At 43.4% G+C, this 24,009-nt stretch overlaps 7 protein-coding genes across 7 annotated transcripts; 2 read left to right on the forward strand and 5 right to left on the reverse strand.

The window, feature by feature from the left end:
- Positions 1 to 5: 5 nt before the first annotated feature.
- Positions 6 to 2,361, reverse strand: LOC120450456 (cytochrome P450 307a1). Its single transcript, XM_039633476.2, has one exon. The coding sequence runs from the start codon at positions 2,034 to 2,036 to the stop codon at positions 420 to 422; it is 1,617 nt and encodes a 538-aa protein (XP_039489410.1). The 5' UTR covers positions 2,037 to 2,361; the 3' UTR covers positions 6 to 419.
- A 218-nt stretch (positions 2,362 to 2,579) lies between these two features.
- Positions 2,580 to 5,114, reverse strand: LOC120450457 (alkaline phosphatase). The gene is made up of 3 exons (XM_039633477.2): positions 4,964 to 5,114; positions 3,105 to 4,249; positions 2,580 to 3,031 (listed from the first exon to the last, which is right to left on the reverse strand). The coding sequence occupies exons 1-3, from the start codon at positions 5,046 to 5,048 to the stop codon at positions 2,687 to 2,689; spliced, it is 1,575 nt and encodes a 524-aa protein (XP_039489411.1). The 5' UTR covers positions 5,049 to 5,114; the 3' UTR covers positions 2,580 to 2,686.
- Positions 5,115 to 5,362: 248 nt separating this feature from the next.
- Positions 5,363 to 7,254, forward strand: LOC120450458 (membrane-bound alkaline phosphatase). The gene has a single exon (XM_039633478.2). It carries the CDS (start codon positions 5,414 to 5,416, stop codon positions 6,965 to 6,967), a length of 1,554 nt encoding a protein of 517 aa, XP_039489412.1. The 5' UTR covers positions 5,363 to 5,413; the 3' UTR covers positions 6,968 to 7,254.
- A 1,210-nt stretch (positions 7,255 to 8,464) lies between these two features.
- On the reverse strand, positions 8,465 to 10,338 carry LOC120448543 (collagen alpha-4(IV) chain). The gene is made up of 2 exons (XM_039630590.2): positions 9,473 to 10,338; positions 8,465 to 9,410 (listed from the first exon to the last, which is right to left on the reverse strand). The coding sequence occupies exons 1-2, from the start codon at positions 9,609 to 9,611 to the stop codon at positions 8,509 to 8,511; spliced, it is 1,041 nt and encodes a 346-aa protein (XP_039486524.1). The 5' UTR covers positions 9,612 to 10,338; the 3' UTR covers positions 8,465 to 8,508.
- Positions 10,339 to 10,903: 565 nt separating this feature from the next.
- On the reverse strand, positions 10,904 to 13,876 carry LOC120449059 (transmembrane 9 superfamily member 3). The gene is made up of 4 exons (XM_039631354.2): positions 13,572 to 13,876; positions 12,956 to 13,513; positions 11,809 to 12,773; positions 10,904 to 11,740 (listed from the first exon to the last, which is right to left on the reverse strand). The coding sequence occupies exons 1-4, from the start codon at positions 13,683 to 13,685 to the stop codon at positions 11,596 to 11,598; spliced, it is 1,782 nt and encodes a 593-aa protein (XP_039487288.1). The 5' UTR covers positions 13,686 to 13,876; the 3' UTR covers positions 10,904 to 11,595.
- A 423-nt stretch (positions 13,877 to 14,299) lies between these two features.
- LOC120449847 (probable G-protein coupled receptor Mth-like 2) lies at positions 14,300 to 16,263 on the forward strand. The gene is made up of 7 exons (XM_039632505.1): positions 14,300 to 14,794; positions 14,856 to 15,009; positions 15,074 to 15,250; positions 15,315 to 15,554; positions 15,626 to 15,797; positions 15,864 to 16,052; positions 16,111 to 16,263. Exons 1-7 carry the CDS (start codon positions 14,300 to 14,302, stop codon positions 16,220 to 16,222), a joined length of 1,539 nt encoding a protein of 512 aa, XP_039488439.1. The 3' UTR covers positions 16,223 to 16,263.
- A 267-nt stretch (positions 16,264 to 16,530) lies between these two features.
- Positions 16,531 to 17,596, reverse strand: LOC120449848 (chromatin modification-related protein MEAF6). The gene is made up of 4 exons (XM_039632506.2): positions 17,382 to 17,596; positions 17,100 to 17,313; positions 16,892 to 17,023; positions 16,531 to 16,812 (listed from the first exon to the last, which is right to left on the reverse strand). The coding sequence occupies exons 1-4, from the start codon at positions 17,526 to 17,528 to the stop codon at positions 16,628 to 16,630; spliced, it is 678 nt and encodes a 225-aa protein (XP_039488440.1). The 5' UTR covers positions 17,529 to 17,596; the 3' UTR covers positions 16,531 to 16,627.
- Between the last annotated feature and the right edge of the window lie 6,413 nt (positions 17,597 to 24,009).

Genomic DNA, 24,009 nt, shown 5'->3' on the forward strand with positions numbered 1-24,009 from the left:
TAACATTTGGCGTACAGTTTAAACATAATTGAGTCATTTATTATAACGAAATTCTTAACGAATTAATCTAACATTAAGATCCTCAAGAATCGAATGTATGTGAAATTTTTATAGTGTGGTGAGCAACTATAAGACTTTGCGTGTATGGTATCGTACAAAATATAGATATGAAATACAAATTTTATATTTGCGTTAGTGGAATAATTGAAAATATACTCAGCAGTAAAATAGTTTTACTATTTGATTGAGCTCATTCGTTATGTTTAGTGAAAGATTATGCAATAATCTTATTCTGAAGCGATTATATATACTGAGTTATTTCTGTTATATACTTAAGTGGCTAGTGCTTAATGAGATTTGTCTAATAATCAAATGTATTGGCCATTTATTATTTTTAATAGTATAGTATACAGTCCGTTCTATTTCCTGGGTGTCAAGACCAGTGGAAAGCAATCGGCAGGCAGTGCCAAACTCTCCGGACTGATCTTAATCGTCGATAGATCATGACTGCTGATATCATATCTCTGCATGACGTTAACCAGGACCAGGAAACCAAAGCCCCTCACCAAATTCTGGCCAATGCAAGTCCGCTTTCCGATGCTGAAGGGCAGAAAATGCGGAATATTCTTTTTTAGTTGCAGTTTTTCATTATCACTTTCAATGCCGGAATCAGAAGCTATTAAACTTTTCGGATTTGGTTCCTTTGGTGTTTCCAAAAATCTTGATGGATTAAATTCTGTTGGGTTTAGCCAGTATTTCTCGCTGGAGTTAAGCACATAGTTGTTGATGAACACAATGGTGCCCTTGGTCACTCCGTAGCCAGAGATCACTGTATCCTCAGTGGCCACATGGGGAACAATTGGAGAGGATGAATAACGCAGCACCTCAAAAATCGTCGCCATCGTGTACGGCATAGCACTCATGTCCAGTAAGTTGATTGGCCTCTTTTCCTCTGATGTAATTGCGTCTATCTCCTCCTGGATTCTCCGACCAATATCCAGATTCTTGGCTATATAGGCCAGCACCAGCATCACCAGATTTCCAACCGCTGAGTGTCCGCCAATGAAATCCTCCAGCATAAAGATGATCGTGTTCCGGGAGACATCTTTATCCTCAATCAGGCTTTTAAGTAGTGCATCCGTGAAATCCCGATCTGGCTCATCCAAATCGACGTTCAGCTCCCGATGCCGGATAATCCTGTCCATTATGAAGCCCCTGATGGTCGAGGACCAGTTGATGATCTTGTTCAGGTGTCGCTGGTAGAATGGATATAGCCAGGGTAGAAAATCCAGCGGATGGCCCTGATTGATCTCCCAGAATATCTCATCAAAGTACTGAACAATCCGTTGGAAATCCACATCATCGTAGTCGAATCTCAGGGAACACATGTACTGACTAAACATATTTCCACAGGCCTTGAGAATCAGTGGCTTTATGTTGATGGGCTCTCCAGGCACCAGTTGGTTTCTCAGCTCCCGATTCCAGTGCTCCATTTCCTCGCAGCCAATTTGGGACATTTTCATGTAGTAGGAGGAGGACTCCCTGGGCGAGCAGTGACGCCTGGCGAGATTCCTTCTCTTCTGCTGCAGCTGTGACCAATCGCAGAGTGCCAGCGAATTGCTCCGCTCGCCTCCAAATAATTTATGATATCGTATGAAGTCCGGCCGTCCGCTCATCAGCTTGCCATTCTGGTTCAGCACCTCGCGGATCAGCTCCAAGTTGTTCACCACCAAACAGCGGGTGTGGCCAAAAGTCAGGGAGTAGATGTCTCCGTATTCTTGGGACAGCGCCGTAAATCCCCCAAAGGGACTGTCTCTATAACGATCCAGCAGATGCAGATTCCCAATAATGGGCCATGGTCGCGGGCCAGGAGCCTGATTATATTTCTGATAAGCTAAGTGATTGATTTCAGTGGATTTCTTTGTTTTAACGGGCTGAATAACGCGGCGTTTGACTCCATATAGAATGCATATGTAGGACGTGGCCACAGCACTCAGTGAAATCGCCAAGATAGTGCAAATCAAAACAGCCAGCATTTTTGCTGACCTCTTGCACGTAGGAAGCACAGAACACAACTAACGCTGGCCAAGCCAATGAAGTAAACAGGTAATGTAGACAGGCCAAGACTTTCCCAGATCCTTCGGGAAAACTGCTCTACCATCGGTGGGTTGTCACATTACCTGCCCATTATCTTGCTTGCTACCTGTTGGTCTTGGCTTTAATCATTTGTTTTTCCCATTGAAAGGAGGACATGAATAATCAGGATGTTAACGACTCAATCCAAAATGTCCTTTGGTAAGATTGGAATGTATTTTAATTTACACATTTATTAGCACGACTTGGTTCCTTCTCAGGTTAACGCAATTCAACGGACTGAAAGTCCCAAGTAACTGAAACATTCACTGGCCAAATTGCTGATGCAGCAATTTATTTATTTATTTGCTTAAGCTCAAAAATTGTATGCAGTTTAAGTTGCCGCCTTCGCGTGGCCCTCTTAATATCCGTCAGCAAGAAAGACCCACTGCCCCTGGGAACCGCACCCCTCCTCTAAATACAATTTAGTGGAAAATGAAGAGAAATATATTTGTAACATATATTTATATAACTGACCAGGAAAAGCATAGCATTATTTCCCCTTAACTATTTATTGAGTATTCCTTATGAGTATGCGGCTACAGTTGGCACTTTATTGCTCATTAATCTTGTCCTTGGCAAAGGGTCCAATGTTGGCGGCATAAGCCATCATGGCTGGTATGGAGCTCTGCTCATAATTGCCGGTGAAAAGGTGCTCGAAGGGACCGGAGGCAAAGACACCCACATCCTCGGCGCCGTGGGTTTCACTGCTCAGTGGCACCGTGGCCTGGAATGCAAAGTCCGCATTCGTTGTGTCCGCATGGGAAAGGTCAATGCGTCCATCCTTGGAACTGTAGGTGTCATCGAATCCCGGGCCATTAGCATAGGACAAGATGGTAAAGGGCAGCTCATCATCGGCCAGATTGGGAGCTAGCGAAAGGATGTTCTGTCGGCGGTACTAAATTGGATAGAGAAATACATATTTATAGATGATTCATTTTGGTTTCTTCAAACTTTAGATAGTTCCTTACCGGATAGCCGTTAATGGACATGGTGTGCGAGTGATCCGAAGTCACCACAATCAGCGTGTCCTCCTCGTCGGTCATTTTCCTAGCCAACTCAATGGCTGCCGCGAATTCCTCGGTATCCTCCAGAGCCTTCTTCGCATTGGTGTCATGATGGGCCATATCGATGCGTCCACTCTCGACGAACAGGAAGTAACCCTCGTCGTTCTTGCTCAGCATTTTGATGGCCGTTTCGGTCATGTCGGAAAGGGATGGCTCGGCATCTTCATAATGGGTGCGCCGACGATCGCCATGGTAGGGCAGGTGGGAGGTGTCGAAGAGGCCAAGAAGATAGTCCGTCTTGCTGAGATCCGTTTCCTTCAAGCCCTTCAGTGACCAGACGTACTTGCCCTCCGCTCCCTGCTGTTTCTTGATCTCTTGCCAATCGCTGATCAGATCGCGACCATCGGTTCGCAGGCCCGAAACGCCAGTCTCGTCGTGGTGGGACTGATCCCGGAAATAGGATCGACCGCCGCCCATGATGACGCGCAGTTCCTGACCCACTGGCCATTCCACCAGCTGCCGTGCAATATCCGTGTTGAGGTCGGGACTGCATTTGGAGCTGATGATCTCACCATCGTGCTCCCAATTCCGCTCGGCGACGTGGGCATAAACACCGGCTGGAGAAGCGTGTGTCACCCGGGCGGTGGTCACCACACCGGCCCACTTGCCAGCCTCCTGGGCCCACTGGCCAATGCTCTGGACATGGGTGCTCGAGTTGGTCACGCAGTCGCCCCTCTGCACCTGGGCATTGACGCCAATGGTGCCATAGTTGGCCTTGACTCCGGTCAGATAGGCCGTCGCTGTGGTGGCCGAGTCCGGAGTACGCTCGTTGACGGCATAGGTCTTGGACAGACCCAAGTAGGGGAACTTCTCGAAGAAGACCTGCTTGTTGCTATCGCCCATGAAAGCACGTGTGGCTGCGATCGTATGCACGGACATGCCATCGCCCAAAAATAGGATCACGTTCTTGGCGCGATTCTCGTTGAGTTTCCTATGGCTGGCCAGCTTATCGGCCAAAATCGATTGGGCCTTATCGTGCCAGAATCGTGTGTCCAGCTCCTCGTCGAGGGCCTCGAAGTCGCGTGATGATTGCAGACGGGGATGTTGGGCTGTAAAGTCCGGACTTTGGGTTAGCAACTAATCGGCGGGGAAAATGGGTCTAATAAAACTACATTTTGAAGTGGTAAACAAGTTTTCAGCCTATCTGAAGCAGATCTATAAATCAGTTTTAATTATAGCTACCACGCTATCGCTTGATGGAAGCTTAATAAAACGTGTTAAAAACGTTTCAGCTGATTATGGCGCTGTCACCATTACGCATTCGATATAAGTACTTAAGCTTATACCATGAAGAAATTGATTCCTTTGTGTTTTAATTCACGTAGTTAACAATTCTACAATTCTTTTCTAGGAAAACCTATACCTTTTGTACTGTATATTAACTTAAGAAAAACTCTTTCAAATCTTATATTTGATTCCTTCTTACTTCATAATTATTATAGTATAGTATACGTTCATAATTATTATAGGTAAACTAGCTTATAAGACCGTTAAGTGCTTAATGATGATCAGATTAAACATACACATAAATCTATTAATTGAAATGGCACCCTAGCTTTCATTTGCCTTCACGTGATAGTCATAAACTATTATGTAGCTACTTAATGACTGAATAAAAATAGGTTTAGACTAGCCAAGTCGAATAGGCCAACAAGATCTACGATAAGACGAGCGAGCTTTCCCATTGGCTGTAGATAAGCTGGCTCTTGGCCAATTGGATTCGTTCGGCAGTTCAGCTCGTAAAACCACTCGGCTGCACTTACCTTGTTCTTGGTCATCGGCTGGATCACTCCGAACCTGGATGACCAGGAGAGCGATGAAGCACAAGATGAGGCAACTCTTTACCATCTTGGAACTTAAACCTGAGAAATGCTCCGTTTGGGAGTGACCGCGAGACTGGCCAAAACTGACGAAATGGCCCGGTTATATAGCCTACGATTTTCAAAGCGCTCTTCCTGTGATATATACATACGCGTTATGGGTGATTGTTTTTGTGATTTGAGCAATCTAAAGTGGCGATCGATTAATTATCTCGAGTGCCAAAAAACGTGAGTATCACGGTCTGGCTAAGAAGGTGTCGTAAATTACCCGATCCCCACCAAACTGCCCCATCGACTCCCTCACACGAGCTGCACCTGATGGTATATTAATGGGTGGTATTGTACTACGAAGTACAGTATTCACTTGGCTGGCACGGTGAAAGCATCTCGAAAATGCTGAGTCTTAAGTTCTGCATTGGCCTCGGCCTGCTGACCCTCGTTTGGAGTGCTGCTGTTCCTGGAAAGGCGCCCGTCGACGAGGAGCGTATGCATCCACATCTGCCCACCAGTCCCAGGCTGCGTGCGATTTCCGGCGAGGAAACGCAGGAGTTCTGGCACTCGGCCAGCAAGAAACTCATCCGCGAGAAGTTGGAGTTTGTGAGGAATACGAAGAAGGCCAAGAACATTATTCTGTTTTTGGGCGATGGCATGGGACTGGCTACTCTGGCCGCTGCCAGGAGTTACATCGGTGGCGAGGAGCTGAAGCTCTCCTTCGAGGAATTCCCCTTCACGGGTCTATCGAAAACCTATTCGGTGGACAAAATAGTGCCCGATAGCGCCTGTACCTCGACCTCATACCTGTGCGGAGTGAAGGCGAACTACGGAACCATCGGCGTTAATGCGCACGTGAAACGAGGCGACTGTGCGGCGATGGCCAATGAATCGAACCATGTCTTCTCCCTGGGAAAATGGGCCATGGATGCGGGCAAAGCGGCTGGCCTGGTGACCACCACCCGAGTGACCCACGCCTCGCCATCCGGAGTCTACGCCCATGTCGCCGATCGCGAATGGGAGAACAACGCTGTTCTGGAGGAAGACTGCGGTGAGCAATCGGAAGGTCTGCAGGACATAGCTGTCCAGTTGATCCACGGCGAGGTGGGCAGTAAGCTTAAGGTCATGCTGGGTGGTGGCAAGCGAAGCTTCTACAGTCCGGAACACTACGACAAGGGACGGCGCACAGATGGACGTAATCTCGTCGAGGAATTCGAGGCCTTGGACGCGGGCAACACCTTTGTGAAAACGCAGAAGAAACTGCTCAAGGTGAATGCCACTGAAACCGGACGATTGCTGGGTTTGTTCAGCAAGAGCCATATGCACTACCATCTGGAGCAGCTGGACGATCCGGAGAACAATGAGCCCACCCTGGAGGAGATGACACAGAAGGCCATTGAAGTACTGGAAACCGAAGAGCAGGGTTACTTCCTTTTCGTGGAAGGAGGTAAGATTGACATTAGCCATCACGATACCATGGCACGCATTGCCTTGGATGAGACCGCTGAGCTCTCGAAGGCGGTGAAGAAGGCCAGGGAGATGACCAATCCGGAGGAGACCCTCATTGTGGTGACCTCGGATCACTCGCACACCTTCAGTATCTCCGGCTATCAGCCACGAGGCAGCGACATCTTCGGAGCTGCCAAGGCGAAGGGCTCCGATGGCAAACCCTATCTGGCCCTGAGCTACGCCAACGGCAAGAGTTTCCAGGACTTCTACAATACGGAGACGCACGAGCGTGAGGATCCCACTAGTCTGCCCACAATCGGAGACTTTGATCAGCTCTTCCCCGCGATGGTGCCTTTGGAATCGGAAACCCATGGTGGCGAGGATGTGGGTGTCTTTGCCTCGGGACCCTGGGCACATCTCTTCACCGGCGTCTACGAGCAGAACACCATTCCACACATGATGGCATTTGCCGCCTGTGTGGGCGATGGACTAACCGCTTGTGATTAGGAATCGCCATCAGGAGTTGTTGATTGACAGACAGAAGGACTCTTAATTAGCACATCCACTAGACGATTCTCACGTACGCTTTATCGTTTTAAATGAATACTCAACAATTGACAGGTGCTGGAACACGCGGCTCTCGAGGCAATGAATTCGATCAGGGATTACCAAAACCAATACTTTAATACTACGTTCTCCTATCAATGTTAAAAACCAAATGTACTTATAGTGTCTGATTATAGGCAGACAATGAAAGCCCGATTAAAGCTGATTATATTAATAAGAACAATTTATATTTTCGACTTTTTATAACTCAGGGTGGTGTGATTCAAAAATGAGAAATGAATTTGCTTTTAGATTTTTATCTACCAACATTCCGTACATTCGAATGGGTACTTTTCCATTGGTGGATCCAAAAATCTTGATAGTACGGTACAAAAAAAAAATACTGGACTTTGCTATTCATGGGGCATTCCTTCATAAAAAAAAACAAACAATCTTTTAAACAAAATATTTATTTTGTATTACATAAACATAAAACATATTTTGCGATTGCATATACATATGTACTAAATGACGCAAAAGGATGAACTTTAACAAATAAGTAAACTTTTTTTGCGATTGTATATACGAAATGACGCAAAAGAATGGACTTTAACAAAATAGCGAACATCATGCGGTTTTTAAGTCACGAAACAAATTGCGATTCAACTACAAAGTTGAATCTTTTCGAATAAATCTTTTCAAAGCATGCGACACTGATCTTAAATCATTCAGGATGTAAACTGTCGTTCAAAGTTTCGACCTTTGATTTCCAATTTGTTTTATCTTCGCAAATCACGAGTAAAAAGTAATCTGCACTTTTCTTTTTTGAAAAGTGAATCCAATGACGTTAAACGATTGGACGCCTCAATTGTTTACCCACCGATTTCAGGGAATTTATTTTTATCAACGACAAGTTAAATCTATTTGAAGTCTATCACAAAATGATAGTCTATGCTATGACTGCAACCAAATTCAATTTGTTGGTAGAAAATTAAATATGATTTAAATCCAGTTGATTGGTTTGATAACTTTAATTCTAATTATCGTAATTGCTTTCAAAAATGTTGACTTTGGCTTAAAAAACGTCAAATAATCCCGCGTTTTATGTTATTAAAAATGTTAATACGTTTCGCGATTTTATGGCAATTGAATTTTTCAGGTGAATCGCATGTATCAATGGTAAATATTTAACGCAAATTCATTGTTGACAATTATCATGCGTAATTCTATAGGGGAATACCCTCGAGTAGGTGTTTCTAATTTTATCCGCACTTACCAAGAAATGATATCGTAATTTGTGAAGCTTGAACTAATAACACTTGAGAACCAGCTCTAAATAACAAGTCAGTAAGCAAGAGCCCCATAAATGAGTTAACATAAAAGAGACTATAACCACCAATTTAAGACATCTTCCTCATCAAATCAAATTTATTTTCTTGTTAGACATTATCAGTACCGTTTTTATTAAATTATTCAACTAACTTTAAGCTTAAGTATTCCCTTCAAATGATGACTGCATATTGATTTGAGCTGCGCGGTTGGGTGAGCGTGGCATACTTCTCCTTCAGTTCGACTAGGGCCCTCTGGAAGTTCTCCACGCTGCTCTCCAGCTGGTTGGGATTAAGCTGCTGAACGGACTGGCCCTTGACCAGACTGGCGGTGGGTCGCTCTCCCAGGAGGAGGATCCTTCTCCAATCGCTGGCATCGGAGCTGCCACGCAGGAAGTCGTTGCGATTGCCCACCGCGAACACAGTTTCCTCCACATTCTCCGGCAAAAGTGTGGGCTGCTGGACGCCCAGATCGCTGGGTGTGGGCTGAGTGGGTGGCACTTGAACGGCTGGTGGTGTAATCCCCGACAGAGAAGACGAAGTGGGTTGCGGTGGTGGAATGGGTGCGCCGGCAGCTTGGTTCACTGGTGCATCGAATAGTTCACTGGGCAGATTCTGCGGTCGATCGATCTGCAGCACCTGGCCATCTGGTGAAATGTGATAGAACTGAGCTCGACCGGCTGCGACCGTTCCCGCAGCTCCCGGAATCACAATGATGTTGCCCACGGCGCTGGTCAGTGTAGAGGCTGCACCAAATCCGCCACCAGCTGGGGTGGAAATGAAAGGCGGCACAGGAACTCCAGGCGGCGGAAAGGCTCTCAATGGCGGACCAGCCGGGCAGGGGAAACAATATCCAGGCGGACCCGGTGGTCCTGGTAAGCCTCTGGGTCCCTGAATGAATGGCAGATTTGGGGGATATGGACCTGAGGGTGGATAGCCCCAGTAGCCAGAACCACTGCCATGATGCCCGATCTGATTGCCAGGAGGTCCGGGCGGTCCAGGAGGTCCTCGCTCGCCCTGTGGACCAGGATCACACGAGCATTTCACCAACGAAGCCTGGGCGGTAGAACACAGACCTGAATGGAAATTATTTATTTCAAAATGTTAGGAAAATGTATAAATATTTTACAAGACTTACCCAACACCAGGAAAGCCAAGAGTCCCAGAAAGCTCATGGTGTACTTCGGATATCTCTTCAGATCGGACTGAGCTGAGCCAAGAATTCGACTTCTGCTTTTATATGCTGAAGAACTCGAGACAAACATTTTAATATGCATAGAAAATATACAATATAATCTCTAGATCGAACAGAAAACACATTTCCCGCACCTCCATAACTGTTCTTGGCCCACCATTAAAAGCGGAATGCCAAACGATGAAATGGAAAACTGTGATCACCCAGTCGGTGCAGTTACATTTATGATAATTTATGCAACAAGATACACGAACATCATTAGGAGCGAGACAAGCCTATAAACTGGGTCAGCAGAGTTCTCGATTCTTGGCCAGCAATCAGCGGGACCAGTTCAAAAATACATCAACTGTCTATCAGGTAATAAACAGTCATCAGATTGTACAGTTTATGTGACCAAATGTGGGCGATACCCATCAAAATGACACCCAGACTTTTGAATCGCTTTCATACTGAATCGCCTTTTCATCGAAACGGAAACTCTGGAGCGATTATCCCAAGCGCCCTTACAGTTTCCAGTGCCCAGAATTAGCATAAATTACGAAATCAATATGTTTCCAATCTGTTTCCACTCTACGATGACTGCAAATGAAAAGGCTCTGCGACATTTCCGACTTATCTGAGCATTCCATTGACGAGCCAAAGCCCCCGAGAATGCGCGTCATTAGTGGGACTCGTCCACTAGAAGTCTGATGACATTGGGCCTCTTGAAAGTCCAGATAAGCGGAGGAGCAAATCCGGATGAAGGGTGGCTTGTGGCACTTGTTGAAACCTTTCAAAATAGTTTTTTTTTTTTTTATCAAAAATTGCTTATCTTGAAGGTGTGTCCATAGCACAGCTAACTTAACTAACGAAACTTTAAATTAAAATATGCGTTCTGCAGATAAAAAGTAAAAGTGATAATATACTGGAAATTTGCTTCTATTTGAAACTAATTAAATAAGCTATGTAATATTGGGAATCTTGCCAAACATTTTCAGTGTATAGCACATGGTGTAAACACTGCAGTGATTAGTCGTATACGTAATGTAAACATAATAGACATGTTCAAGTACTTGAGCCAAATCAAACATCATCAGTTAACGACAAGAATCCGAAAGGCTTTATCAATGCTGTTGTCATGGAATAATCCCAAAGTACTCCATCCATCCTGTTGCTCCCAAATAAAAAGCAAAAGAATAGAAATGCGAGAATTGGCCCCCTAATAAATGGGCAGATAAGAGTTGAAGTTGTTTGCCTCACCGGTAATTGGAAAACAATTTGAGGGTCAATGTTACCGAGTGAATCAAAAACAGTAAAAGTGAAACGATCTATGTGCGCCCTGATAATGGCCAAGATGAAGGGGCATACAATGCAATAAACATTTTGTTTGGTTTTATATATTGAATTTATTATTAGATTATCGACTATTGCTAATCAGCACATTTCTTGCATCGTACATAACTTAATTGGCGCAAACAAGTTTCAAGTCACATTTTGTTGCAGTTGCATAGATTGATAAGTTTTCTAGGCAAACAATTCAAATAAAATACTCGATGTACGCCGTATGCAACGTAGCATACGTTATAGAAAAGCACATATATGACATAAAAGTTATCTTCGGAAATATTTCAAATATTTTGTGTAAGCAAGCTTTTTTTTTAGTAATTTAAGTAGGCGCAAAAAAAATGGAACAAAATAGATTCCATGACAAAAATAATTGTATATGATTAATAATTGACGCTTAAAGCTAGCAAAACGTAAATGCAAACAAAAAGAGCTTTTAATTCACAGTGTTTACTGCTCTCGTAAATTTTTTAGATTTATAATTCCGAAGGAACTCTTTTAGGTAATATATGTAGTTTGCGTATACATCGTTAAACTGAATCTGTAATCTTTGGTGCGAATATATTGGACTGGCATTCATTTTCACACCAACATGAGAAGTGGGAAACCTAAATAAACGAAAAAAAGGAGAGCCAACTGGAGCAAAAGTTGTGAGACACAACTAAAACTCTACTCAATAAATACAAGTGTAAATCGATTAGGATGATATACAGATCTGGGGGCGGGTCGCAGTCGCAGGGCTCTTAGTCTATTTTCACATTGGAATAGATTTTGCGCACGAAGAGATTCGTGCCCACATAGCCGACGGTGCCGCAGATAATGCCCAAGGCGCCGCTGAAGAGTGCCATGTAGCCAAAGTAGAAGGCCGTTTGGAACAGACCGAACATTCTGTAAAGTAAAGTGCATATAAATGAAATATAACTACGTGGAAAATACATTAGTAAAAAACGTCTTACTTGGTTTTAAAGAAGAAGTAATAGAAGGAATAGGCGTACACGTAAATGGACGTGGAGCCCGCAGCCATGAAACTCGTCCACTGCCATCGATAGTCCTCAGCATTTAGCAGGAAGTAGGTGCACACAATGGTGACGCACACTGTGACCACAGTCAGGATGCTGAACACCAGCAACATGAAGCCGTAGACGTAGTAGATCTTGTACGCCCAGAATGAGGTGAAGATGAAGTACATCTCAATAAAGATGGATCCAAAGGGCAGAACGCCGCCCAGAAGCACAATAATCAGCGGCTCCATGTACCACTTCTTTTCGGGAATGGGTCGTGGCACAGCGTTGACGCGGCATGGGAAGTCTGGCTGTCCGTCCAAGTTGCGACCCACCACAGTGCCCACCAGAGTCAAGGGCAGGATGACAAACAGGCAGATGCAGGTGACCGCCACCATGGTACCGAAGGGGATGGCTCTCGAGGCGTGGTATCCAATGGCAATGAAGTTGATCAGGAAAGCCGTGCCACACACAGCTACTGGTACTGTAAAAGCGGACACCAGCATCTGCCGGATCCATAGTCGTCCACCAAGTCGGGCATAAAGCGATCCGCCAAAGTATCCATTGATTGGGGAAGTGGCGGCATACACGAATATAGCCGTAGACAGCATGGAGCCGCGTTCCGTGTACAATTCACCAACGATGGCGAACATAATCACACAGAAAACAACCGAAATCAGTTGGTATCCAGCGCCCACCAAGGCCGAGAAGAGCAGCGTGTTGGGCGGCGAACGGAAGACATCGCCATGCACCTGCTTCCAACCGTATTCATCACCAAGATCGCGCTCCATGTCGTCCACCTCCTCGTCCTTACTGTACCGGGCGTAATCCTTGCGCAGAGTTCGCATTAGGATCATGGACACCAGACCCACCAGGAAGATGACCATCATGAAGCTGTTGAAGATGCTGAACCAGTGGATCTAAAAAAGATTACGAAAGGAATAATGTCATCAAAAGTTTTCGTAATGATTAAAACTGAGTTATGGAAAGCAATGGTTTTATATAATTCCCCATTGCTCTTTTGCTATTTATATAAAATATGATTAATTTAAAAGTTTTGGAGTAAAACAAGTTATATCCTAGCTGTTTTTGCTATACACACCCTGTGCTGGAAGAAGTTGGGATCCAGATACTTGTCGAATCGGTTCTTGAACTCCACCTTGCTGGGCTTCCAGTTGACCTCGTAGGAGAAGTTGATGTGTGAGCCCGGCTTGAGCTCCTCGCGACCCTCGGTGTGCAGGGTGATGTCCACGATTTGCTGGCCATTGTAGCCAATGGCGAACTTCTTGTGCGTGAAGATATAGTACTTGCCATCGCGCTCGTCGCGCTCACCGACTTTTCCCCAAATGGGCAGGCCATCGATGTACATCTGGTACCAGTACTCGTTCTTCACCGCATAGGTGAACGCCTTGGCGCTCTCCTCCTGCAAGGTGACCATGCAGATGACCGATTTGGGCGCATCGCTCTTGAACTCCATCTCATAGCCACTGAACTCCAGCTCCACTCCTTGGAGCGCCTCGCTCAGCGTCTCGTGGTAGTGGGAAATCGACGACTTTTGGCCACTGCAGAAGGGTAGGGAGAAGTATGCGTAGGTCTCCTGCCGATTGTGGTATGGGCCGACCGTGTTCATCCAAAGCACCACCTCCTCGCGGTCATTGTACTGGGCGGCAAAGTGGATGATGTGGTCAGTGTTCGAGGGATGTGGCATCCAGACTCACCTTGTGGTTGTGCTCATCCGCCTGGGAGAGCGACACGTAGCAGCTGGCGATCAGCAGACATAAACAAATTGCACGGAACGGCACGAAAGTGGTTTTCGTGGCGCTGCTGCCCATCGTGGCTAGTCCAGGTGGTGACCTCGGTTGCGCGTCTTCCGGGTGACCTCGCTCTGCCGGCCTGACTCGATTGCCCTCGCTAAGAATGCGCTTTCAAACCGTTTTTTGTGGCAAACACACAGATTTGCCGACAGCAGAAATAATTCCCTTCTCGTCTTTTAGGGTTGTATCTCGAAAACGTACGAATGTGAATGCCAACGAAAACGTGACTGGGAACGACGTATCGTGCGTAAAAGTGTTACAAAAATACTACCTATCGGTATCGGTACCTATAGTGGTATCGCCATGGCGGGCTTTTTGAATGTAACTTTCAAATATTTTTTTGGTAAGTTCTGCTCGGTACCATCTAACTGGTGTTACATTTATATGTTATCCAAGTAGTGACTTCCGTTCCAGCATATCTTGTTATTTGAAATATTATTATACATTTTCGAGTCGAGTTGGAAATGAGCCACGAATGGGAATGTCCAGAATATCCAGATTAGCAATTATCGCTTAGTTGCTTCGCCTCAGTTGTAAATAAGCATCCGCGAAATAAAGTCGGAGGTTTTATATATTTTTTTATTTTTATTATACTATTAAAGTCTCTAAGTGTTAAACTTATTAGTTGAACAATGCTACTTTTGGGATCACTTATTACGTATCTCCTACTGAAGCTGCAATCTGCGAATGCTGAGATTGCCGACTGCAGCTTCTTTGATACCGTGGATATCTCGGTGGGACAGAGACTCTCGAATGGATCATACCTCTACGAGGGCTTACTCATACCCGCCCATTTGACGGCTGTGTATGAATTTAAGCTCCTGCCGAACGGAGGAAAGGAGCAGGTGCCCAGTCACGTGAGAGGATGTGCTTGCAAGCTGAGGACGTGCGTCCGGTTTTGCTGCCCACATGACTACTTAATGGATGGTGGCGCTTGTGTCCCCAACATGACGGCGGAAGAGCAGGAAATACTCAACCCCTTTCTAAATGTGACCCTGGCGGACGGATCGGTAGTGCAAAGGCACTTTAGAAAGGACCTCATAGTGCAGGGGGACCTCCCATGGCCTTCCTGTGAAATGTTTTCGCTGGACAACCGCCAGAAATTGGAAGAGTATACGTTGTTCGAGGTAGGGCTGCTTAAAAAAACAACTTATTTCCGCATGATAATTTCCTTTTGATTCACTGCAGAATGGAACCTTTCTGCGCCACTTCGATCACGTTTATTTGGACAAGCGGGAGTACTGTCTGCAGCACCTTACATTCCAAGACAATGATGACTACTCCATTCGAATTGCACCCCACAATTGCTCGATAGAGCCAAAAAGAATGGGACAAACTGTTGGTAATGTGAAGCCCATAGTTTGCAGCATAGGAGCATCAGTTCTACATCATTCTTATCCCCTCAGTTATGATCATATCCTTGACATGTATGCTTCTTACGATGGCCGTGTTCCTGTGCGTTAAGAAGCTATGGAAATTGGATGGCAAGTGCTTGGTCTGCTACGTGGCGTGCCTGTTTTTCGGATACCTAATGCTACTCCTTAATCTGTGGCAATTATCAGTTAGTTTCTGTCAAACAGCAGGTAGGATTCAGACATGTTCTTACACATTTGAATACAACTTGAACCACTTAACCATACGGGTCAGGTTACCTGGGATACTTTTTCGTGATGGCTGCGTTCTTATGGCTGTCTGTCATGAGCCGGCATCTTTGGAGTTTTCTCACCACCCCGAAGACTCCGTCAGATGGTGCATTCTTGAGGTACAGCTGCTTCGCCTGGGGAATGGCTTTGGCCTTGACCGGAGTCACCTTTCTGGCTGATAGGGTCATCGATTCCGACGATTGGAGGCCTTACATGGGCAACGCTGGCCATTGCTGGATCTCTAGTGGGTTCTGTTTTGCATCCGGCATGAGGAAGTTGTAAACCAATGTTTTCCTTTACCCTTATAACTTATAGCTTATAGCTGGTCTGCAATGCTGTACTTCTATGGACCGATGTTGATCATCATCCTCTTCAACATCACTATGTTTACGCAGACGGCTAAGTATTTCATCGACTTGAAGCTGGCTCTTAGGAAAATTGCTCGCAATTCTGGCCTAGAACAGAAGATGAAATCGGACAAAATAAAGTAATTTAATTATAGTTGTGGAATATATCAGTTTAAGATCACTGAAATGTCATGGATTCGTTGCAGTTACATACAATTGCTGGCGCTCTTCACCTTAATGGGGATATCGTGGAGCATTGAGATATTCAGCTACTTGTATCAAGACGATGATCTATGGGTCAATGTTGTTGGTAGCTACTTCAACTGGTCCCAAGGCATCATTATATTTGTGCTATGTATTCTGAAGCCCAAAACTCTGAGACTAATAAGGGAACAGTAAGTCATTTTGAGTCCGCAGTTCGAGTAACCAGTTCTCTAATATGTCTCTTTCCAGAATATTTCCCCAAAAGAAAGGCCTCTGTTTAAAAATATCAGCAAATCGGCAAAGTGTGAGCTCGGAAACCATCTCTAACACGCCAAGTCCGACAAGGATCTCAATGAAATAATAAGCCAGAGTACTCTCTTATTTAAACTTAAAATTAATTAAAAAAAGACAAGTTATATTATTTTTATGAGCTACATTCGGACTTGTGTACTTATAAAAGATATTTTCATATTTAACCAGTCATTTTTTTAGTCATCTTAATGAGGTCATTTGCATGCTTATCTGAACATGAATCATTCTTTAGAGTTTTGCGGTATAGTGGTTGGTTGTTAGTCTGAGAAAGTGATACATTTAAAAATAAGTCATTAATGTGGAAGTTATAAGCATTAAGTGATAAGGTTCTTAGCTTTATGCAAATAAAAGAAGTTGTAAATCTTCATTCGCTTTATTTCTTGTACAAATTTTAGTTTAAAAACTTTGAACGTAAAGAATGCTTTATCAGATGCGGATTATACTGTAGCAGTCATCATCGATGTCGAATCTTCTTGTTTATGTGTCCGCTCTTCTTCGCCGTCGCACTGGAGTTCGTGGATAGTTTACTCTTTGTATTCGTTGTGGGTGTGCCGAGCAGATCCTTGTTACCACCACTATTCGTAGATCCCGCCACCACACCGCCAACTACACTTCCCTCGTTCCGATGCGAGGGTGAGTCTGTAAATAAATAGGTTTAATAAGGAAATTAACTTAAGTTGTAGACTCTTGTCTTGAGAACAGCGCTTAAGTAAATTACCCTTTTCATCTTTCGGTGTGCTCTTGATTGTCGTGGATCCATCGTGGGCCGTTGTGGTGTTCTGATTGATTGAGATCTGATTGTCGCTTGAGTCTTCATTGGTGATGGAATCCGATTCGCTGGCGCGCTCAGCTGAAGGTGAACAAATGTGCGAATATTTTTAATAAACAATTGCAGATATATGGCCCTTCTGGGGCACCGCACTTACGATTGCATATGGCCATGGAGGTAATGCTGGACTTGGAGAACAGGCGCTCGGCCTCCTTGAACTTGCGATTCCGCTTGTCGGCCTTGGAGTTGGTGGCCTTGTTGGAGGTCAGGTAGCGCTCCCAGCCGCGGATGATGTTTCCGCACAGTTGCGTGTCCTCTAGGTAGGAGCCCTCGAAGGCGTAGATCTGTCGCTCTAAGTTGGCCAATTGTTCCTGTCATTTATGCAACACAATAATGATAAAGTGGGTGCGATTTTGGGTTTGTTTATGTTGTGGCTCACCGATGTTTCGGCCTTCTTCTTGATGAGGTCCGCCAACTCGGCGCGTGTGTCCATGGAGCCGCTTTTCGTATTCGAACTCGTTTTGCCCGACTTCTTGGGCTTGTTGCCGTTCGTTTCGCTGACATTTTTACTCGTTGGCGAGCTCATAATTTTAGAAAATGCCAGAATTTCAACAATTTATATTTTGTTTTGGACAATGTGACCAGATGTTGCAAAACAGTAATAACCTTGGGCGATGATAAGTCTTTGTATCGATTCATGGTTATCTGTTCCGACTATCGGTTTGGGTCAATGCTAAATTTTAGCTGTGACACAAACACAATGTAGTTTTAAATTTACCTGCATAGGTGGCGCTGCTTAACGCCGATTTTTTTAAACTAAGTTTTTATCTATGCAAATAAATTCGAATGGAAAAGTTTGACACTTTTTTTTTTGGCATTTTGAATAGATTCTTGTCATTGTAATACTACATATATAAATAAAATAAGTAAATGTATGACTTCCATACATTGAACGATCTTAACCATTTATAATAGTGCATGTATTTACTCCTTCAGGGCTCAAGAAATATTTGATGTATTTCGGGTGTCAAAGAACGTAGCTACAAAACTTAATGACCACCTATATCTGTAAGATTTGTATGGTTTTTTTTTTCACTTTTTCTTAGCTTTTTTTCTACAGCGCTTGCCCCTTCACCACTTTGCATTTTGAAGCGAGTGCGGCTGCCATTGACCTCTCGTCTTGTTGTTTTTTATTTATGCGTGTACCACAGACAAAAGATTCGGTTCAGCTGTAGCGCCATCATCAACGTCTTTTTGATGGTGATCTTCTAATGATCTCCCCGTGGTTCTTGCATAGTTTGTTGACCCAAGTTCGTTTCAAAAGTTTGTTGAACTGCCGAAAAAAAAAGTGAAGCTACCGTTCTAGCTCTCTATTTCTGTGTGTCTGCTTTTTTTCGCCTTTCGCTCTCTTGCCGCCTACTCTTTCTCTTTTACTTGGCTTTATTTTGTCTGCCGCTTTTTATGGGCCTTCGTCGTCGCGCCTATTTCACTTTCGTCATACGCGGCGTATGCGTGATTTTATTTCTGCAGCACATCGCCTTTCGCGTTGACCATAGAAAAGCCAATATGAAGTGAGGCTGCGGATGAAGACGAACTCGATTAGAAAATGAAATCATAATGCAGTGGCCAGCAAAAGCGAAACGGCAACGACCGTTGCCAGTCGAAGTCGCTGACTAAACAAAGTCTGCCATTCCGTCGTGTTCCACTAACACAATCGACTTAGTGACTAACTGGCTAACTGACTCAGTGACTAAGTGGCCGACTGACAGACTGCAGTCTTTTCAATGTATGTCAAACATTGGCGCGCGCTTGGTCGCGAAACAACACAAAAGTGCAGCAAAAAAAAACTTTCATTTTATTTAAACAAACACACAAGGCGCGGCCTGGACTTAGACTTGGAAAAACTTATTTATATTTGGTTTTAAGCAAACATCTGCCAACTGAAAACTCTGATGCTCGATCGGCTTAAGCGGCCTTCTTATGGTTTACACCGAAAAAAAATATATCCTTGTTTATTGGGCCTTTCAATTAAGTTTCGTTAGTTACTACTTAATGTACTTGTTGCTTTTCCATAATTTTGTATAAATAAAACTATTTTTAGTTGCAGATTTTATAAATTTTTGGTCAACTGCAAGTGTTTTTGATCAGTGCTGCCATTGGATGGCAGTTTACTATAATTTTTATGATGAATTGCTTGGCCGCGTGTGAAATCTGCAGCAGTCGCAGCATTGGCCGGTGGAAAAGTGGAAAACTGCCAGAAAAGTGGAACACAGCTAAAGAAGCAGCAGTGCTGCAAGTGCAACAACTGCAGCATCAGCAGCAGCAGGAGCAGCAACGCAAACACTCTCGACTAATTAGCTGCGTTTTAGAAATTCAGGCGGCAATGAAAACAAAATCGAGTTCAATGCTTGCAACGATGACGTTGTTGTTGCACTCCGAGTGTGTTTTCGACTTTTCCGAGAATTTCACATATAGCATACATAGGCCGTGCCGGCGCTTTCCCAACGCCAAGCGAGTGAAAATGAGTCTGCTTCATTTTGGGCAGATAGGGAAAACTGCAAACTGAAACGTTTAGCAAGATCAATATTTTCGCCTTGCATTTTGATTATATTTCAATTCCGCAAATATGTTCTTCATTAAACTCTATTTTCGAATGGCTTTAGTTGGGGGATCAAATAGGATGTGCTTGCTAATGATTATAAAGTATTCAACAGTACGCAAAAAGTTGTTGGAATGCGGAAAAGAAAACATTTTGACATACGATTATAAAGGAAACGGTTTGTTCTAAATTTACTTCTAAATAATATGCGACTATGTTGTAAAATATTAATAAACCATTAGAATGGGAAATACCACTTATGTATCTTAAAAGAAAGGTTCGTTTATAAAATTCTAAATATTTAAAACCAATAATGTATTTGCTCCAAAAACGTATTAAAAATATTTCGGATTAACCCTTTCAAGCCAATCGCTGGCATTAGTGACATCATAGCGGAGATAACAGAAATGCACTTGCTATGCACCCACACACATGCAATGCAAATGCAGAGCTTTCTAAGTTTGCTCTCTTCGCTCTCGCTCTCTCCCTTGCTCTCTGTGTGCAAAGCTCTAGTTCTAGTATTGTTGCAATGTGCAAAATGCCGGAAGAAACTTGATCTTGATTATTTTCTATGTGCGAGCGAGCGAGAGAGCAGGTGCGCACTGCGCAAAAAGTTCAAGTTGAATGTCGCGGCCATTGTGGCGCTATCTCGCTCGCTCGCTTCGTGTATCTGCATGTGTGTGTGTGCGTTTCAGTGGGGCGTCACAATTTGCACTCGTTGTGTTCTTGTTGTTGCTCTTTTGTGTGTGGGCACGAATGCATTTCAGATTTTTGAATTGTTCTAAGCGATTTGAAAGCTTTTTCTGTCGTTGCACTTTTTGCATGCTTTATACAATATAATGAATAGAATCACACATTTTGTGTGAGTTCCTGAAACTATGTTTCTTGCTTTTTGTGACCACATTTGTTGATTAAACTACATGCTAGGCGTTTGTTTATTTGCTTTAAAATGATTGGTGATTATGGGTATTTCTTTAAACTTCATAAATCAACAACAGCTTATAAGTATAGTTCGTATGCATTTAGAACGAAGTCATTTAGAAATGGTATTGATATTCAATAATTGATTAAATATTTTTCATTCAAAGGAATATACATTTGCCCTCTGTGCGTCTTTGAAGTCGTGTACCTCTTTTGCCTTTGAATGATTCTAAAAACTTCCTTCAAAATTGTTTAATGGGCAATTGAGGTTCTGTTTGCATTTATCACCTATTGGTAATGCCCCTGTCCAACTAATATTTTCTTACCCCTCTCATTGGTTCACCGAACCCTTTTAACTGTTGACCAACAAATAACGCACAAACGCAAACGTTTCGACAAAAAATAAAACAAAAACCGAAAAATGTGCAATCAAAGTTAGGTAAGAGAACTGACCTTTAACAATGCTGCACAGATCGACGACATCGTCATCGTCTCCAGCATCGAGTCCCCCCTCTCTCGTCTTCTCTTTTTCTCTACCCGAAAAACCAAAACACATTCACCCAAAAACGTCGCCGCTGACAAACAACAAACATTCCTTTTTCAAGAGACAACACTGCAAGGCACACAGCAGAAACTTTTTCAAGCTGCGCGCCAATGGCAAATACAACAATGCCAACAAAACTGAAACGAAAGCCCAGCTCAGTAAAAAGAGCAAGGCAGTCTAAGGACAGTCAAGTCCATATAAACATCATATAAATAGAGTAGTAGAAATTGGTGTCCAAAACAAATCTTTGATTTTCGCTGTCAGTAATTGCTACGTAAAATTAAAAATCTATGAATATATCAGTTCCTGTTATTAATATTACCACTATTATCTTGACCGCGACTGTGCGTTAGCCTCCAAGAGGCCGAGAATCAGTTAACAGAGAGCCAGACGGCCGAGAGAGTGGGTGGGGGAGAAAGAGAAAGAGACGGCGCGAATGGAGTGCACGAGGCGAATGAACTTTCGTGGCGCTCCGTTTTAATGCTGCCTGCGCGTTGGCATGAAAGTTATGCAACGCAACACACACACACACGCACGCACACACAGAGTCTGAGCTCGGCTTTCAGCTTTCGGCTCTTCACACGAAGCTGGACGAAGTAAGCTAACTGTTTTGCGGACAGAGGAAGCAGCAAGTGATAAAGTGATGAAGGAGGAGTAGAAGAGCAGGAGAGCTAGAGAGAGAGAGAGAGAGGAAAGCAGCGGCGACGAGTCGTTGACTTTGCATAAGTGTGCCAATTTATAAAACAGTTCAAGATTAACGTGGCCTTCAACACCCGTTCGAAGACAAACGCAACAGCGGCCCATCATAAACAAAATTAAGCGGGGGAATTATACATATATGTTATGTAGAACAATATATTAGCGAACCTATAACTTTCTCAACTAAATTAACGGCACCAATGCTGCTAAGAACTTACAAGAAATCGCTTAAAAAGGTTTTTACTTATAAAAAGAATCAATGGTCTATGAAAGTAGCCATTCTCGTTGGGCAATCTTTAAAGTTAATGGTTTGAAAAGTATTCTTAAGATTTGATTTTTAGAAATGAAGTACGTAGTTAAATGTCAACACATTGTACAACAATTATCTTTGCGAAGAGTTGGCACCTTAAAATAAAATGCTGATGGTATAGAATAAAACTTTTCATATTCAAACTTACATTTAGCCATGGCGATTATCTATCTGCTTGGGAGAATGCTTTTTCCTGCGGCTCTAAATCATTTCCTTCTTTGGCCCTGTACCTTTGGCTTTTTCCCTAGCCGCTTTTGGCCCTGACAGAACATCACGAATTTGCCACGTTTTGTTGCTGTTCTTGCTTGCAGCATTGCAATTGAGCATGCAGCAAACATTACTGTACATTCACCCACTTTTCAAAGTTCAAGCACAGACACTCGCACACACACACATAGACATAGGAGGAGAAAGAGAAGCGAAACAGAAAATTGCATTCTAACAGAGTTGCGCATGCGCAGCGCAAAAACCGACGGTCTATTGGTGTTGCAGTTGCAGTTGCAGTCGTTGCAGAAAGAAAGAAGCAAAAAAAACTGCTTTCTCTTGCAGTCCAAAATCAAATTCGCTTAACTTTATGGCAAACTTCTAACGCAAAGAGCAAGCAAAAGGAGTTGCTGCTAGAAATTCAGAAAAAATGTTTTATACATTTTTAACGTTTTTGGTATCTGCAACATACCATTACATACATATCTCATAGTTTTACTTATAAAGTATCATTGAAGTAACTAATTCATTAATAAAAACCATAGGTTTAAGAATCTGCATGAATTTCCTAAAAAACTTTATTATGTGGCAACAAACCTTTTTTAAATAGAATAGAATGTCAAGAATTGAAATAAGAATTTATGGAAGATACCTTTAAACTATCATAAATATTGAATATTTTCACGTACATTTTAGAGCTAAGCCAAATAAAATAATTCAAAAAAATGTAATCACCAAAGTAAACTTCGTTTTCCGTGTCGCAGCTCAAGGCAAATAGAATCCGTATTCTAGCCGCGTTAAAAGCAAAAAGTGGAAAATTGCATAGCTCCCATGCAAGTGGGTATGTGTGTGTGTGTGTGTGTGTGTGCAAAATGTACGGTTATAATGCACTTCGCTGCTGCATTTCACTTAGCGATCGGTTCTCTGACTTTTCCAGCCATTCGTTCTGGCTTTTCTCGTTGCTGCAGCTTGCTTTTGCTTTGTGGCAACTGCAGTTGCACACTCTCTGGCGAAAATAAAGAAAAGCCCCGTTAGGCGAGTGTTTATTACGCTCCTGTTACAGCATACAAAGTGGGCAACAATTGACAGACGACAGCGAGGTTTTCAAAATTGAGGGGAAACCCAAAAGGAAGCCGGAGGGGACGATGTGCGGAGGAAGGGGAGAAAGGAAAATGGTTCGCAAAGAAAGAACACTACTGAAACATAAGCCGTGCAAATTGTTCACAACGGTCCACATCCTTCAATAAAAACAAAAAAAAACCAAAAAGATGTGTAGTATCTTGAATTTTTATATCACAATCAAAATAGCTTTAATCTGTGACTTTAGGTCAACAAGTTTGTCATAATGAGTTAGATTTGAAACTTATGTACATACTATAGCTCCTATGGTACCAAATCGAATTTCATCTATAATTCAGCACTCAGATTTCGCCACATGACAATAACTCACATGACAATGCCGAACCAATAACGTTTCCTTTTGCCATTGTGTAGGAAAAGGTAATTTTCCATATCTGGCCGCAGGCAATGAAAATTTGCTGCCATGGAAACTCAAACTCGAACAATTTCACGTTCTGTGAAAATTTCTGCATTGCCCAAATGCGCCAATGGCCAAAAACGTTCTACGGAAACTTGGCCTCTTCCCGCTTTTCGCGATTCGATCGGTTCCTGTACTCTATAATTTTATTGCGGGCTGGCGTAAAAGTCGAAGTGGAAAAGTAGAATTGGCTGCGGCAGAGTGGGCATAATTTCAGTTATTTGCTAGCTGCAAGTTCCTCGGCCTCTCATGC

This window comes from Drosophila santomea, chromosome 3L, assembly GCF_016746245.2.
Source record: "Drosophila santomea strain STO CAGO 1482 chromosome 3L, Prin_Dsan_1.1, whole genome shotgun sequence".
Classification (NCBI taxonomy): domain Eukaryota; kingdom Metazoa; phylum Arthropoda; class Insecta; order Diptera; family Drosophilidae; genus Drosophila; species Drosophila santomea.

What these genes read in the sequence shown, in the direction of transcription:
- LOC120450456 (XM_039633476.2), bottom strand. Translation starts at nt 2,036, where the DNA reads ATGCTGGCTGTTTTGATTTGCACTATCTTGGCGATTTCACTGAGTGCT.
- LOC120450457 (XM_039633477.2), bottom strand. Translation starts at nt 5,048, where the DNA reads ATGGTAAAGAGTTGCCTCATCTTGTGCTTCATCGCTCTCCTGGTCATC. An exon ending in AGCCGATGACCAAGAACAAG is followed by an intron (nt 4,250 to 4,963) that starts GTAAGTGCAGCC and finishes CGGACTTTACAG; the next exon opens with CCCAACATCCCCGTCTGCAA. An exon ending in TGTCCATTAACGGCTATCCG is followed by an intron (nt 3,032 to 3,104) that starts GTAAGGAACTAT and finishes TATCCAATTTAG; the next exon opens with TACCGCCGACAGAACATCCT.
- LOC120449848 (XM_039632506.2), bottom strand. Translation starts at nt 17,528, where the DNA reads ATGAGCTCGCCAACGAGTAAAAATGTCAGCGAAACGAACGGCAACAAG. An exon ending in AGAAGAAGGCCGAAACATCG is followed by an intron (nt 17,314 to 17,381) that starts GTGAGCCACAAC and finishes CATAAATGACAG; the next exon opens with GAACAATTGGCCAACTTAGA. An exon ending in CTCCATGGCCATATGCAATC is followed by an intron (nt 17,024 to 17,099) that starts GTAAGTGCGGTG and finishes GTTCACCTTCAG; the next exon opens with CTGAGCGCGCCAGCGAATCG.
- LOC120449059 (XM_039631354.2), bottom strand. Translation starts at nt 13,685, where the DNA reads ATGGGCAGCAGCGCCACGAAAACCACTTTCGTGCCGTTCCGTGCAATT. An exon ending in CGGATGAGCACAACCACAAG is followed by an intron (nt 13,514 to 13,571) that starts GTGAGTCTGGAT and finishes TTTGCCGCCCAG; the next exon opens with TACAATGACCGCGAGGAGGT. An exon ending in CCAACTTCTTCCAGCACAGG is followed by an intron (nt 12,774 to 12,955) that starts GTGTGTATAGCA and finishes AATCTTTTTTAG; the next exon opens with ATCCACTGGTTCAGCATCTT.
- LOC120448543 (XM_039630590.2), bottom strand. Translation starts at nt 9,611, where the DNA reads ATGCATATTAAAATGTTTGTCTCGAGTTCTTCAGCATATAAAAGCAGA. An exon ending in CTTGGCTTTCCTGGTGTTGG is followed by an intron (nt 9,411 to 9,472) that starts GTAAGTCTTGTA and finishes ATTTCCATTCAG; the next exon opens with GTCTGTGTTCTACCGCCCAG.
- LOC120449847 (XM_039632505.1), top strand. Translation starts at nt 14,300, where the DNA reads ATGCTACTTTTGGGATCACTTATTACGTATCTCCTACTGAAGCTGCAA. An exon ending in ATGAAATCGGACAAAATAAA is followed by an intron (nt 15,798 to 15,863) that starts GTAATTTAATTA and finishes GATTCGTTGCAG; the next exon opens with TTACATACAATTGCTGGCGC. An exon ending in CTGAGACTAATAAGGGAACA is followed by an intron (nt 16,053 to 16,110) that starts GTAAGTCATTTT and finishes GTCTCTTTCCAG; the next exon opens with AATATTTCCCCAAAAGAAAG.
- LOC120450458 (XM_039633478.2), top strand. Translation starts at nt 5,414, where the DNA reads ATGCTGAGTCTTAAGTTCTGCATTGGCCTCGGCCTGCTGACCCTCGTT.